The sequence below is a fragment of the Macrosteles quadrilineatus genome, unplaced genomic scaffold (genome assembly GCF_028750875.1).
Source record: "Macrosteles quadrilineatus isolate MER2022 unplaced genomic scaffold, UCM_ALF_1.0 Scaffold_1__1_contigs__length_201487025, whole genome shotgun sequence".
Classification (NCBI taxonomy): Eukaryota; Metazoa; Arthropoda; class Insecta; order Hemiptera; family Cicadellidae; genus Macrosteles; species Macrosteles quadrilineatus.
Genome location: NW_026542594.1, coordinates 191,822,899 through 191,838,168, shown reverse-complemented (window position 1 = coordinate 191,838,168; position 15,270 = coordinate 191,822,899). Strand labels below are relative to the sequence as shown.

The following is a 15,270-nucleotide window of genomic DNA, read 5'->3' as shown; positions in this document are numbered from 1 at the left end:
TTTCATTATGTGATTGTATTTTATTTTCAGATAATGGTGTGTTTAACGTTTTCATAGATATTTTTATGTGTTGTGTTTTCCAAATTTTAATTTTGTTTGATTATCATAAAATTCTACCTAGAAGAAACAATTCTGTGTTTGCGATTCGGCGACATATTAACGATGGTATGATAATAAATTTTGAAAAGTTACCTATGCTGGGTTTTGAAGTTTTTTTAATATTGCACGGACAGATGCTGTCACAAAACAGACTATTTTGACTTAAGAGATCTTAGCGTACGTACAGTACAAAACAGATTTAAATTGCCAATAAAATTAAATGAGTCAGTCTCAGTCTCCGGAATAAAATCCAATCGTAACGAAGCTAAATATTTGTAAAATAATATTATAGGATGAAGCTTCTATGTCCAATAAGTATGCTTTATCATCTGTAGAATGATTACTGCGAGATATCACCAGAAGAGAAGGCGAAGCAAAGCCTTTTGGTGGAAAGGTTTTAGGAGGTAATTTCTGGCAATGAGCTACCATAGTCTCTGGTGTGAGTCGCTGTGAAATGGTAGAAAATTCAATAACTATATCACCTTTATGGTCAATTATTTAAATGAACTTTAATATAATAAGTAATAATACAATTTGAATATGGAAAACAATAAAAATGTTTAAAAACATTTCACTTGCTAAAAACATGAGAGCAAATCCAAGGGAATCAATATTTGATGAATATCTTTTACGGATAAGGAATGGCCAAGAGAGCTTCCTTTATGGTCTTTGTGAGACATTGATAAGTCTTCCACCACAATATATTGCAAATAAAAATATCATTGACGAAATCTTCAGTGAAGGATTCTCTGAAAATGCTTAAAAAAGACAAAAATCATGCAATAATTTAACCAAAGAATGAACATGGTGACCAAATCCTTATATATAATTTTGTAAGAAAAAATATTTACCAGAAAATTGTGGACGTCTGGCGAGTCGCAGAAAGGTGGGAGTGGTCTCAAATTAGAGGTCTTAACCCCAGGGACTCGGAAAAATTGCAGAATACCCATAAAGTTACCAGAAAACGAGATATAATGTAAAATATCCACCATAAGAAATGCATGGGGACTGAAAAGCGTCTGCATTCTAATCAGCTGTTGCTTATTTATTTGTAATGTTTACATTTATTCCGAGAGTAAATGCTGTTTAATCATGTTTCAAAATGAAACGTATTCGTTTATTTTTTTGGGTTTCCGTTTTTATAATGAGTGAAGTAACTAGACAGGGTAGGGAAGACTTGCAAGACGTGGAAGAGTATCCAGGAATTCAACTAACACAAGAAATGCTGAAGGAGAACGTCATGTAAGACCTAAATATAAAAGAAATCCACACGTTGGTTTACAAGCCTTCAGAAGAACGCTGGAAAATGAGTTGTGTGTTGTTTCTCACAATCTAGGCTAGATCCTCTTAACAGCCCTTGCTTGTGTTGTGGCGCATTTCACTTCGCAGAGGCCACAAATGGACTCATTTTACATGCCACAACCACATTTAAAAGACGAACTAAAAGTAATGTTTTTACATGATTCTAACTTCATAAAAAACATAAGGCAATACAACAGTGCAATGGCTTTTGCTTCGCTTTCCGCTATACAAAAAGAGATTCCGGGAAATGGGCCGTAGGCCTACTGATTTAAAATTCAGGGACAAATTCATGGATATATTTCTGACTTACTACCGCGAAATGGGGAGTTGCCTTCATATGGAAAATAGGGGCTATGGCCCCTACAGGCCACTAGTTAATAATAAAATAGCTAAGCAACTAAATAATGACAAGTAGAATTTACTACTCAGTGGTACTCTATACTCTTGTTGTATACTATACACTTTGATTCAAGACGAGGAAGACCGGTTATATGTCCCTGATGAATTTCTCCACACTTAAGCACCAAATGATTATGTCTCACAAGTTATGTTTATAAAAAGGTGAAATTGTAATTTTACTAAGAAATTTAAATCCAGAAAAAGGACTGGTTAATAGAACCAGAATACAGTAATGGTGAAAGAGATTAATGACAAAGTCTTAAATATGAAAATGATTACTGCAAGTTCGGCTGGAAAACGAGTACAGTATTATTATTCCAATTAAGTTTAGAATCGTCAGAGGGAAATTTTCTACTAAAAATTCAAACATCTGCAGTTCCAATGCCAAATTGCTTTTGCCATGACCATCACAAAAATTCAAGGACAGACACTTGAAAAGTTTGTCTTATCTGCCATAGCCCTGCTTTCAGCATGGGGGTACCGCGCTTTTGATTAACTAAACATAATGGTGAAAAAACAACGAAACCAAGGTCTTCTGGTTAAAGTCGTTATTAGAGTGTTTGCAAAAAAAAATTGTATGGAAAGAGTTTCACCTTTAACATGTCAAAAGTAAGATGTAAATGTTAACTGTTCTGTCAGGCAGTATTGTGTACTCTGTTAACACGTTCGCTACTGCAATAGTACGAAATTTTTCATTCACGTGGACCAGTGACACACATATGCGTCGGCCGGGTTCCACCCATAGACTGCCGTCACATATATGCGTCGGCTAGTCACATTAAAATAGACTGCCATTGTATATTTGCGTCGGGGTTTTAATGTTATTAAAATGCTTATATCTTTGTAACGGTCTATTTGAAGGCACTGAATTCCCTGCAGTGGTCTACAGAGATGTCTGACGCACAACTGCATCGCTTGGTCTGTGGATATGATGATTGGTGACGTCATATGATAGTTGGAAAAACTGGTCTTTACTTTTCTGCATCACTGTATGTATGTATGCAGTATGCATGCTGCATTATTATTTTATATTTGTTCAGTTATAAGCTGTTTTTGATCAATCTGTTTTTTATTTTACTTACTTTCACCTCAAAACACAAAAAATGAACTGTCGCGTGTATGCAACGTTTGGTCTATTTCAAGAAAACTATGATAATTTTCACTATTGTCTTCGCTGTAGACCGGGCGTCGCAAATATGCAACATTACAAAAGGTTATTAATAATACAAAAAAAAAGAAGAATACATTATTTACAAACACGATTGTAGCGTATTTCAATGTAAATGATCACTGTTTTACAGGTTTTTGCCCGTGGTCTGTGTGTACTGTTATCCAAGTGACAGCCGGTCTGTGTGTAAGATTCAAATGTATACCTCGGTCTGTGGTATTGACCGCGGCGTCGCATGAACGTGTTAAAACCTTTATTAAAACAGTAGCCTATTGAGTGTTGACTTTTGATTTATTATGTAGTGACAAGATAAAATTGTATTTAAATTATTGAAATGGAAATTGTTCGATTGATTGTTTGGGGGAGTAAAATATGAGATAATTACAAATTAGAGAGTGAGAAATAAGTAAAATTCGAAGGACCACCCGATTAGGTCTGGAACCATAGAGCTTGAAAACACCTTAATTAAATGAATGAGTTGAAAAGAGTCACTCACCAATTTCCAGTGTTCTACTAGGCTAAGGGAAGGCCTCGTGTCCAAGCTAGTGTGTTGCACAGAGGGAAGTCACTAGGCATGGAGGAATCTTGATCTTGATTTAGTAGAGCGTTCACGCCAAAACGAATGTCTTTCAGATAATGATCTTCTGTCGCGGTAGACCGTTAACGATACGTCCACGTAGAAATGTCCTGAGAATCTGCTCACGAACGCGCACAAAGAAGTTCTAGAAGAGTAGAGCACAGAGGGGGAGAGTAATTTAGAACAACACAAGGGACTATAAAACACTGACTTTGATTTAGAGTAATAAGAGGATTTTACTTTAATACTGAGCAATGATACATAAGATAGAGTTACAAAGAGATGATTAATCCAAACGCCCATAAGAGAAGCGTGGACAAAAGAGAACACAGCAGTACGCTGTGCACGAGAACAAGAACTGAGCCGAACAAGCACAAGCACTGAGCTGAACTGAACTTTTCCTGTGGATACAGGTACGCTACAAAAGCGCTGGGAAATTCCGTTGCTGGCGGAAGTGACTCAGACTGGGCTTCGTCTATCTCTGTCTGCCTCACTCAGATAAAACTAGATTACATTACGAAAATATTACAACTCAAAATATTGATTTGTTGGTAGAAATTCTTATAACTAAAAATATTACTAATTAATATCTCTTATTGACTAAACAGAAATGTAGTTAATATTATTAACTGGAAACAACTAGTTTTTTGTTTGAAAGTTGGAAGTGGATTTTATTATTTGAGAGAAAGTATATTTTATCACCAGGGCATAAAGTGACTCTTTTCGACTTGAGCTCAAGTTTAACGACCGAGGTGAAGCCTAGGTCGAAAAAAGAGCAAGGCTGGAAGACACTTTTGCCCGTGAGATGAACTATATTTTGTCATAATTTAAGTTATCAGCTATATTAGTTACTGTGGGAAGTAAAAATGCAGCCTATATGAGGCCAAACGACCTGATAACAACTAGGCCTTAACTTTAACCTGGAAGTGAACCGTTTTGAAAAGTATTACTTTGTGTTTACCAGAGACATCTTGAAAAAGGAAGGTTCAGCAGTGGATGCTGCGGTGGCGGCACTATTCTGCAACGGGGTGTTCAACATGCAGAGTATGGGACTGGGCGGAGGGTTCATGATGACAGTGTACAAACGCGAGACCAAGACCGCTCACGCTCTGGTTGCCAGAGAAACTGCACCAGGTTTTGCTACGAAGGATATGTTCGCCCGCAAGCGCCTTTTGTCAGAAGATGGTAGGTTTTTGAATGTAATTTTTTTTTTTTTTTTTAATTCTGTCACATATTTTTGAAAATGTAGAGAGTGATTCCATGTGGTTTAAAACTATGGGTTTTAGTTGTTTCAGAATTTTGAATTTTTTTCTTATAATTTAGGTTGATACTTACTTAGGGTTTACCACTGAAATGTGGTTGGTACAAGTTAGGCTAACATTCACCTGAACTAGCATAATTTAGAGCATTTTGTGTACTTCACAAAATTTTTGGTACTTTTGATTTCTAAAGGAACAATCTTAACCCTGGTCCTGTTACTACCTAACCTTGACCTTTTGTTTCATTCCATCATTAATTGACATCCCAATGATACAAATTGCATCTGGGCTTAGAACCATCTCACTTGGAATCAAACCAAGAACTTCAGATTTCAAGGCAACCACTATAATCACTGATATCTAGACAATGTTGTACTCAGTATTGTGTGAGGGACACAAGGATGAAGAACTGTTATAGTTTATTATAGGATATCACTGTAAACTGCTACAAAAGAATAGTTTTGCAAGCTTTAACTTCAAATCCAAGTGGCGCTTTTGATATTGTTCTGGTGGGTGGATAAATACATTGTTGCTATTAAACATATTGGTTGACATTATCAACTATCAATGGAGTTGAGACACCTTATAGGTGTGTATTTCAACCCAAATATGAGTGGAGAATGAGTGTATATATTCATTCATCCAGTATATACAAAGTGATTCAACTGTGTTACAATAGCTAACTTGTTAGGCGTTTATTTTACAGAGAATTTTAAATGAAAAACTTCCCTTATTTTTTTGTAACACTTTACGACAAGCTATAATTTATTTAAAATTTCGCGCCATTTTCCAAACGGTTGGTTGGTTGTATCTATTGTTAGACCAAGAAATTTTGTACTTTTGACAAGCTCAATAGGCTCAGAATTCACCAAAATCAAGGGTTCTTTTTTTATCCTTGATTGGGCTGTTTTAAAGGAAATGTAGTTAGTTTTCTCAATATTTAAGTGGAGGTTGTGATTTTCAAAAAAAAAGTAACCATATTTCCTATTTCAGTGAATGATAAAATTTCTACTTGTTCTAAATTATTACCCGATACTTTAAGATTTGAATCATCAGCATTGTTTTGTGTTATCTGATTTTGATAATGATTTAAAAATATCTTTCAAATAACATATAAACAAGAGTGGTCCCAGCATAGATCCCTGAGGCACACCAAATTTTACTGGTTTCAACTCTGATTTATGATTTATAATTCTATTGTTTTTGGCCAAGTGAGTAATCTGAAAAAACTGATATCTATTATTTAGGTATGAACTAAACCAATTCAAGGAATGAGGATCCAAGCCGAGTAATTTTAATTTGGCAAGAAGAATTTTATGATCCACAGTGGCAAAAGCCTTTGACAGGTCCATAAAGATTCCAACGCTTGGTTCACCAGCATCTATATTGAGTCTATCACTGATTCTATAAAAGAAACACTAGCAGTTGTCACTGATTTTCCGCTACAAAACCCATGTTGGGAGCTATCCACGAGATGGTGTTCTTCAAGAAAATGTGTTACTGTAGTTGTATGTAAACTGCCTTTTCATAGATTTTAGATAAAGTTGGCAATAGAGACAGCGGCCGATAATTTGATGGATTTTTTATGTCATTCTTTTTATGTATGGGAATAATTTTAGCTATTTTTAACAGGGTTGGAAAATTTCCTGAGATAAAAGAAGAATTAACTAACTGGCATAAAACTTAACCAAGTTCAAATTTTACTGATTTTAGCAAAATAATAGGGATATCATCATACCCACTTGAGAATTTATTCTTAAATGTATTGTAATGTAATGTATAGATCAGACTACGTTGGTGGCGTAAAAACTGTGATGTCTTCGTTGCTGATCAACTGGCGAACGCACTGGTCTTCACTAGTAGACCTAGCCTTTCAAATAGCTTTCGAACGAAGTACCGTGAAACGAACCATTGCAGGCGGATTTGTGATGATGTCCTCTACTTCCACTATGTAATGTGTTTCAAGCTGTGAAACGACGTAGTGGAACCGAGTGTCATCGCTCGTGATGCCTGAGATGGTGAACTGGGAACCTACCTGAGCAAACCATAGACTAGGTCAATAGGCCCAGAATGGTGGAAGCTTTACTGCAACTTCATGAACTGATACATTACCAGGGTCGTCGCATTGCTTAATGTTGGTAGAGAGCTCATTTTGTTGCTCTTGCAGATTCGCCAATTGAGCTTCGATTTCTTCTTGAGACATTGGTAAAATTGAGGAAGGTATGTCGTACTTCTTTTTGCTGTTCTTCAGGATCACCAATATATAGCAATGTTTAATCTGTATGAAATAATTGCACCACTATATGAACGATTATTTTGATAATGTTTTATTTACAAACGAATGAAGAAGTGTGCTAAAAAACATGACATAGTTAAAACTTAACATTTTAACAATCTAGCAACAGCTGTTACATAATAAATATTAAAATAAAGTGAAGATCAAAGGCATCACAGCTGTGGTTAGGTTGACACCACATACTCTCAATTCATACTGATACAACGTGTTTTCATAACAAATGTTTAAAGTGTCAACCTTAGTGGTCATTGCATATTCTTAGTCTTCGTCGTAGAGATCGTTGAGCGAGAAGCAGTCCTGCATGTCGTCTTCTGGCGTGGTTGGCAGGGTGCTAAACACTCTCTCCTTTACTGCTTCCCATGGGCAAAAGTCTAAAGGAGTCAGGTCTGGGGATCTTGCTATTTATTTTCTTATTTTATATGAAAGCTTAACTGATATGTTGTTGTAAACAGTAATACAATATCCATGGTTATCGTGGCTTATTATGGCTGTATCTCCAAAACGGTTAGGACTATCAACAAAATTCCAAGAGTAAAATTGTCTAAACATTTTTAGGGATTGTCATAAAAAAAATGAGCGGCAAAACTTAAAAAAAAAATAGCATTTGTAAAATGTTTCAAAAAAGCTATTGTAACACTTAAGGTGAATCACCCTGTATATTCGTTAAAAACAGGGATTTTTGTGTTACTGACTGTCTGAACTACACCTATAGACAAAAAAGTTTCTTGTATAAACAAGCCACAGAATAGGAAAAATGTTTCTGACTTTTTTTTAGGATTGAACCGGTAACCCACTTGAGTAGTAGACTAAGGGGAGGTTCACGAGCTCGGGACAATCGTAGTCTGAGCCCAGAATCTGGAAATAACCGGTATTTGGGCCGCAACTTAAAAAATCGGATTCACGAGCTCGAGACTATCTAAGCCGCGGACCAAACTGATAGGCGGCACACAATTAGTGCAGGGATAAAACCCGGTTTTAAAAGTTGGGTTCACGAGTCCAATTGCAGATAGTCCAGGCTTCTGATCATTAGTCCCGGTGGGTTCACGAGTCAAGTCCGAGCCCAGATGAGATGGTTCGGGCCCAAAAGAACGATGGTGTTTGGTCTCCAACTCAGACCTGGTAGGAGGCAGGTTTAAGGTGACATGATGCCGGTTTTATCTAATTAACTCCTTTATTTTTATTATTTGTTAAAAACTTATGTTTAAATATGGTTCCTCATTAAATTCCGAACAATTTCGGATTTCGGATTATGTAAAAATGGTAAAATGGCTCATAAAACATGAAAAAAATCATCAAACAACTTAAAACGACAGATAAATTATGCACGTAACAAAGTAGTATCATAACAAAGATATTTTTACTGATAAACCCCATGTATGTTATTACAATTTTAACAACAAAATTATGCGTAGAATATAAATATAACTAATCAGCCACAGTTAAACCATCGTTATATAACATAATTATCAAAAATAGTTTTTTGCCGTGGGAAACATCAAGCAAACCGTCAGTCGTTGAGTACGGTTCGCGGTGATATCACATCACCGTCTTGTGTTGTACTCACTGGTCGCCGTGTGTATTGAATATGACTACAGTATGAAATATCTACACTGTATAATGTTAACAATTATGTACCATCACTCCACTACCTCGCATAGGACCAGCTCGTTATCATGACTAAAACCCTTTTATGACTTGATGAATTTAAAGATAGATTTAAATGTTCCAAAGATGCCATCAATGAGTCATTTGAGGCGTTCACTCCAAGGCACGGATTTCCCTACAAAAAATCCTTTACAGTATTCTAAATTGAAAAAAAATGTTAGTTGCACTAATATTTTTGGCTGATGACACTTTTCATCGAGAAACTGGTGATTTATTGGATGTTGGTAAAGCTTGGATGGTAGCTATTTGTTTGGTAATGAAAGCAAAATAAATCAAATTTTCAGTTCGAAACGATGCCCAACAAAAAAAAAAACTATGTTTCCCTAAATATAAACGCATTGTAATGAAACAGACTTTTAACATCGTATCAACACAAAATGTATATTTTACTAAAGACTTCCATTGTCTGATTTCATACAAACGTGGATTTTTGTGTTTATAAATCAGTTAACTTAGATAGATTATCATAGGCGAGCATTGGGACAATGAAATACGAGAAAAATAATCGTTTTGGACGCTTTGGTTCAGCCTTTTTTCACGATAATCCTATTGTATGGAAGTGCGTATGTCAGCAGCAGTGGCTTCACATGTGTTTCCAGACTTTTGTTACTGGTTGTTACCAACGTCTCAACAGAAATTCCCTGCGAATCCCTGCCATTAGGCTCCGCTACGGATTTGGTCTCGACCTACAATGCTTTCACATCATTATGCTCTGACTCGTGAACCCGTTTTTTGGTCGGCGCTTATATAATCTGGGACCAACGTCTGGTCGCGGACTATGAAGTCCCGAGCTCGTGAACCCCCCCTAAGTTACTCTGTTGGTTTGTTTGGAATTACTGTTTGTATACTTTATTCATGGAATAAATGATGTTTGATTTGAGCTAAGGTTGGTTACAGGAGCGCTCGCGGCAGGGGTTCCCGGAGAGCTGCGAGGATACTGGGAGGCACACCAGAAGTTCGGCCGTCTCTCCTGGGCCGAAGTATTAGAACCTACGCTAAAGATGTGCGAAGAGGGTTTCCGCATGAGTGATTATACAAGTGGCTGCCTTCCATTCCGGTTTAAATTTTCCATTTCCGATCCTAACTTGAGGTAGTGTAATTTTCCTAGGTATTCCTACAATTTGAATCATAATTCGTGATCTATTCCGCTAATTCTCTATCACTATAAGTTCTAGGTAACAATACACATCTGGTCAACAAAACATCTGCCATTTTGCGCAGGATCAACCTTTTGAAGTGCGGTTTGCGGCATTGTATTCTATTAAAAAAGACCTTTAATTTGATGTGCATATTGACCTATGCTTCCATTTAAGATTTTCTTCCGACTCCTTGTGGGCCATCCCCCTGAAGAATTATTGGATCACTGAATATGTGTTAAAATAGAGTTTTATGCCCTGTAACTTTGTACCAAGTATTTTTTTAGCTCTATCTGCATTATTTTTTAAAATATTTAACCGTTCCGGGACTTTTCTATCACACTGTATGTATTGGAAAGGGTTGCTGCTATTAGTAGTGCCTAGGGTGCTGATAGGGCCAAAAACGGGCCTGCTGCAAATAAATTGCAAAATTTGTTTAGTTTTTATGGTCAAAAATTAAAAAAATTCCCCCGCCGCAGCAAACCTGCAGACTAAGCGAATTTCCATTTGCCTGATTGGATTTACACTAAAATGTCTCCTTAAAAATATCACATTTATTTCCTATTTAAATAACACGAGAGGTCGTCCAGTGGTCGAAACTCGACCAAAATAATGTAATGTACTCACTTCTCTATTTTCACCCCACACTGTAAATAAAACATGTGATTGGAGTTTCTTCCATTTGTTTTGATTTCCTGTTTATATTTCGTTGTTATTTCGTCACCAGCATGGCAACGCATAAGATCCATGTTAATTTTTTCAAATCTTTAAACTAATTTTTTGTGCTTATCTTTGAGCCTATTTAAATTTCTAAAGGGATTCTGCACACCTACAGGAAAATAGCTTTCTAACGGTATGCGTAGATTTTCCCTACGATGCACACGAGCTGAGAAAAAAGGTTTTAAAGAAACATGCTTGCCTATTAATATATAGATAGATTAGTTTAACGAGTACTTAGGTTTGCTGCTACAGGGAGGGTAAAAAGGTGTTTTTTTTTTTTGTAAAATGATAATAGTTTAGTATGAAATGAATGCATTTTCTAAATTTGATCAGAATATGTTCATAAACAAGCAAACTACAACAGTTTACTTATTCTCCATAAGAATAACATTGAAATTTTAAATTTACAGTTTTTTTAAATTTTCTCTGTAACCATTAGGCGCATAATAACGCTTCAAAATACTAAATTATTTGTTTTTTTAAGCTCCACAATATGGTTTGAAAAGAAAATGCTAAATTTTAAGTGTTTATGGTCAAAAACGGGAAAAACCTATTTTTACCCCATAAAACCCCCCATAAACCCCTGTTCCCATTGTCCGATCATGCTGGTTTACAGGTTAGGTTTACACGTTTGTACCAAATTTCATCAAAATCGGATGATTTTCGCTCGAGTTATGGCGCTAACGGACACATAATAAGATAATATATATTTACTAGCAGAATACTGTCCTTCGCACGGGGTTGGCGTATAAGTATGAAATTCTGATTGCAGTGTTATACTCTTGCTTTACGTTTGCAATGGGTTTGAGAAAATTTGTTTCTTTAAATTAACGGTATGCTGTAGTTAACACATCTGCGATAGCCACAATCAGGGCGTCCATATTCTGGAAAGTCATGGAAAAAAATTCTGGTCATTGAAAGTCATGAAAATAGGGAAAAGTCATGGAAATCCTCAATGATGGATGGATTTGACGGGACTCAATGCTCTAGTCGGCCGTAACACCGACTATTGTAGCATTTTTCAGAATTTTTCATAAATTTACATCAATTCAATTTATTACAGTTGTATTAGTTGATTAGAGTTTTGAATTTGTTCAATGCAATCTGTACCTACTTTATCTTATAATTTAATTTAATATTTGTAGGATATTGTTGCAACAGTCGTGTACAGTATATTAAAATGTTACAACTTTCTATTAAACTTTCTATTAAACTTTCTATTTATTCAATTTATTTCTTTCAAGTGGTGGAGAGGTTAAGTGGTAGAGAGGACTTGCTAGTCCTAACTTCGCCTCTTAAATAAAGACATTTTTCATTTCATTTCATTTCAACTTTATCATTAGACTGGGACGGGTGGCGTCGTCCTGTAATCCAGCTACTTGGAGGTCACGGATTGTGGATATTTATAGGCATGCACTGTGGATGGGATACTCCCTGGTGTGGATTAACGTCCGCACTAGTGAGTACTACGACTATCCGCAGTACTATCCTGATAATTAGACCAATTCGTATATACCAAGGAAAAATGTGGTTCGGATTCCATTATAAACTGTAGGTCCCTTAGTTGCCATTAGCTGTTTGGGCTATTAATTAACAGCTGTGTCTAAGGAATGTCGGCCTTAGTCACTAACAAGACTACAAGATCGCGCCACTCATCCTACACTCATCTCCTTTCATACTTGGCTTAAAATACCTACATTGTATGGTCGCCATTTCATAAGAAAGTATAAAAGTATTACAACTCAAATTACAGTACAAATATTGTTATAATGTTTTGATATGTCTTAAGGTAAGTTATGTCTTTTTTGTTAAGCTAATTTTTGGAAACACTGTGAACTCAATAAATAATTAATTATAAAAAGTATACAGTAAGGAAACAAGAAAGTGGAGAGAGAACTTGGCCAGCTATGGGGACGGAGTAAACTGGGTTTTATTTTTTCCCTCCATATTTTGAATACCATATTTTTACAAAATGTATTACTCCATTGTTATCTGTAAAGTATTTTCTACGAAATAGCTTGTCTAGGCAGTATTATTTGTGTGTGAATGTTATATTATAATTTTCGAGTAAAGTTCGTGAGTCATGGAAATTAATGGTAAATGGTGATGGATAGTCATGGTAAGTCATGGAAATCAATGACAAATTTTCTGTGGACACCCTGCACAATGTCCTACCACTGCACCTAAACAGTAGACAAAAGTAAACTATCAAACATCCGCACAATATCACAATTATTTATTAAGTTAAAAGCATAAATATAACTGTAAAATATCCTACTTTGACAATAATTCTCATTGTGTATTAGAGATTTTTGTTGCTTGGTTCATAAGCTGTTGTCATAAATGAAAAAAACAATGAATACAAACCCTTTAAGTAGCAAAATGCTTATGGAGAATTTTTTCACCGAAATGTGCTTCGCGCGGCGGCCACACTATTCTATATCCCTCTCTTTCTAAGCAGATTCTTTGTCTCCCCCCTTCTCACTCAGTCAGCTTACTTGGCCGCACGCTTGTGTTAGTCTGCCTAGCGGCCGCCACGGGAACTATTGAAAATTAAAATATTTCCAGACTGAAATTTTTACAAAAGCATTGCGCTTCTTAGAGGGTGTGTATTAATTGGAAAAAAATTAATAGTATTGCACCCTGTTGGTAAACCTTATAACTTTTTAATGCCATTGAATATCATAGAACCAACTTGTTTAGTTAGAACAGCTGACAAAACTATTTAATTACTTTGAAATATCAATACTCATAAGGTTAACATGGAAAACTCCAGAGGCACTGGGGTGGAGCCCGAAGGAATTTTTTAGATAAGAATAGGTCTATAAGTTAATCGGGAATGTGAGCTACCATCATACCAAATTTCAGCCCAATCCGACCAGAAGTTAATGTGTGATTGAACCTCCAACAAACAAACACACACAAACTTTCACATAGATTTATTCATTGCTTTTGACAGTTATCTATAGATAAAGCCAAAAGTACCCATGAACTTTTGAGAAAACTACAAGTCACACCCCCATAAACCATCTATATATAAAGCCAAAAGTACCCATGAACTTTTGAGAAAACTACAAGTCATACCCCCATAAACCATATACTTAAAATGTTCGTCATGACGAGAAACCTTGCGCAAAATTATCCATTTTTTCATAAATTGCCCTTTAAGGTCTTAATTGTTTTCCAAAGGGAACTTTCCATATACTTAATGTTAAAAATACCTCAGCTGTTCTTATTTGTATGTTATTCTTTCAATTTATTACCTTACTAGCAGAGTACCCGTCCTTCGTACGGGGTTGGAATATAAGTATAAAATGCTTATTGCAGTTATACTCAAGCTTTGCGATTGCAATGGGTGGAGGACACAGTTTGAAAAAATTTGCTTTTTTAAATTTACAGTATTCTATAGTACTAGTGGCTTGTAGGGGCAATAGCCCCTATATATATATTCTAGTAAATATTTTGTACAAATTATTAGTCTCATGGGTTACCCTACCTTGAATTATCGTTTAACATTTTTGTATATTATAATATGTATAAAAGTTATTACATACCTGCATAATGCAATTTTTTGATGTCTGTTCTGTTTAAAATATAGATTCCAAAGGACTGTTCATGTAGTGTGGTTATAATACAAACTTTCTAATCTAAATAATATATAAAAGGCAAAGCCCTCACTGACACACTCACTCACTCACTCACTCACTCATCACTAATTCTGCCACTTCCCATTTACCTAGGAGGCTGAAATTTGGTACACCGATTCTTTAGGCATTAAATAGGAAAACTAAGTTGTTTTTATTCTGATCGGACTCTCGGGCTCCGCCCCAGTGGCTCTGGAGTTTCCCATGTTAACCTTATGATTTTTCATATTTAAAAGGAATTAATGAATCTTATCAGCTGTTTCAATTAAACAAGTTGGTTCTGTTCTATGATGTTCAATAGCTTTAAAGTTACAAGGATTGCCAACAGGGTGCAGCACTATTATTATTTTTTTAATTTATGACAACAGCTAATTTGCAACCAAAAGGTGAGTGAGTGTGGCGAACGAGCTCCAACCTAAAGGTGAGTGAGCGTAGCGAAAGCACTTCAACCAGGACGTGATTGAGCCATGCGAACGAGCTCATCTTGAAAATTAAGAAGTTAAACGGGGCAAAGCCCGCGGGTACAGCTAGTCATTATATACATCTAAGGAAGATTTTCAATAATAATCTTCATGACTATTAATTAAATATTTATCAATTCCTTTGAATATAGACAAATTCACTTAAATAAAACACATAGAGATAATGTCATCCTCCAAATTGTATAATGCTAATTATAACAAAATCTCTCTGAAAACAACAGAGTATAGTATCCATTTTAATCGAACCCTTGGTCTTTATTTTGTTCTAGTACTATTTTAACATCATCTGGCAACTTTAACCGGCTAAAAGCTACATAAAGTTGACCATGGGTAAACACGGGTTTTTTTCAAATAAATGCCAACTTTTTGAAGGTTTGGCCTTGCGCTTTATTTATAGTAATATCGAAAGCTAATCGCAATAGGAATTGAATTCCTAAACTTAAACGGCATATTAGGATCTTTAGATGTTAGTTTTATTTTTGGCATGAAAATATGTTCCCTTTGCCTACTCCAGTAATTACTT

General features: G+C 35.7%; 1 protein-coding gene across 1 annotated transcript in view; it reads left to right on the top strand.

The window, feature by feature from the left end:
- LOC128992775 (scoloptoxin SSD14-like) overlaps nucleotides 1-15,270 on the top strand; it is a 40,065-nt gene that overhangs the window by 6,013 nt on the left and 18,782 nt on the right. Inside the window, exons 3-4 of the mRNA XM_054416519.1 lie at nucleotides 4,510-4,730; nucleotides 9,663-9,855. Of these exons, the coding sequence (XP_054272494.1) occupies nucleotides 4,510-4,730; nucleotides 9,663-9,855 (414 nt within the window). The remainder of the gene's footprint in view (nucleotides 1-4,509; nucleotides 4,731-9,662; nucleotides 9,856-15,270) is intronic.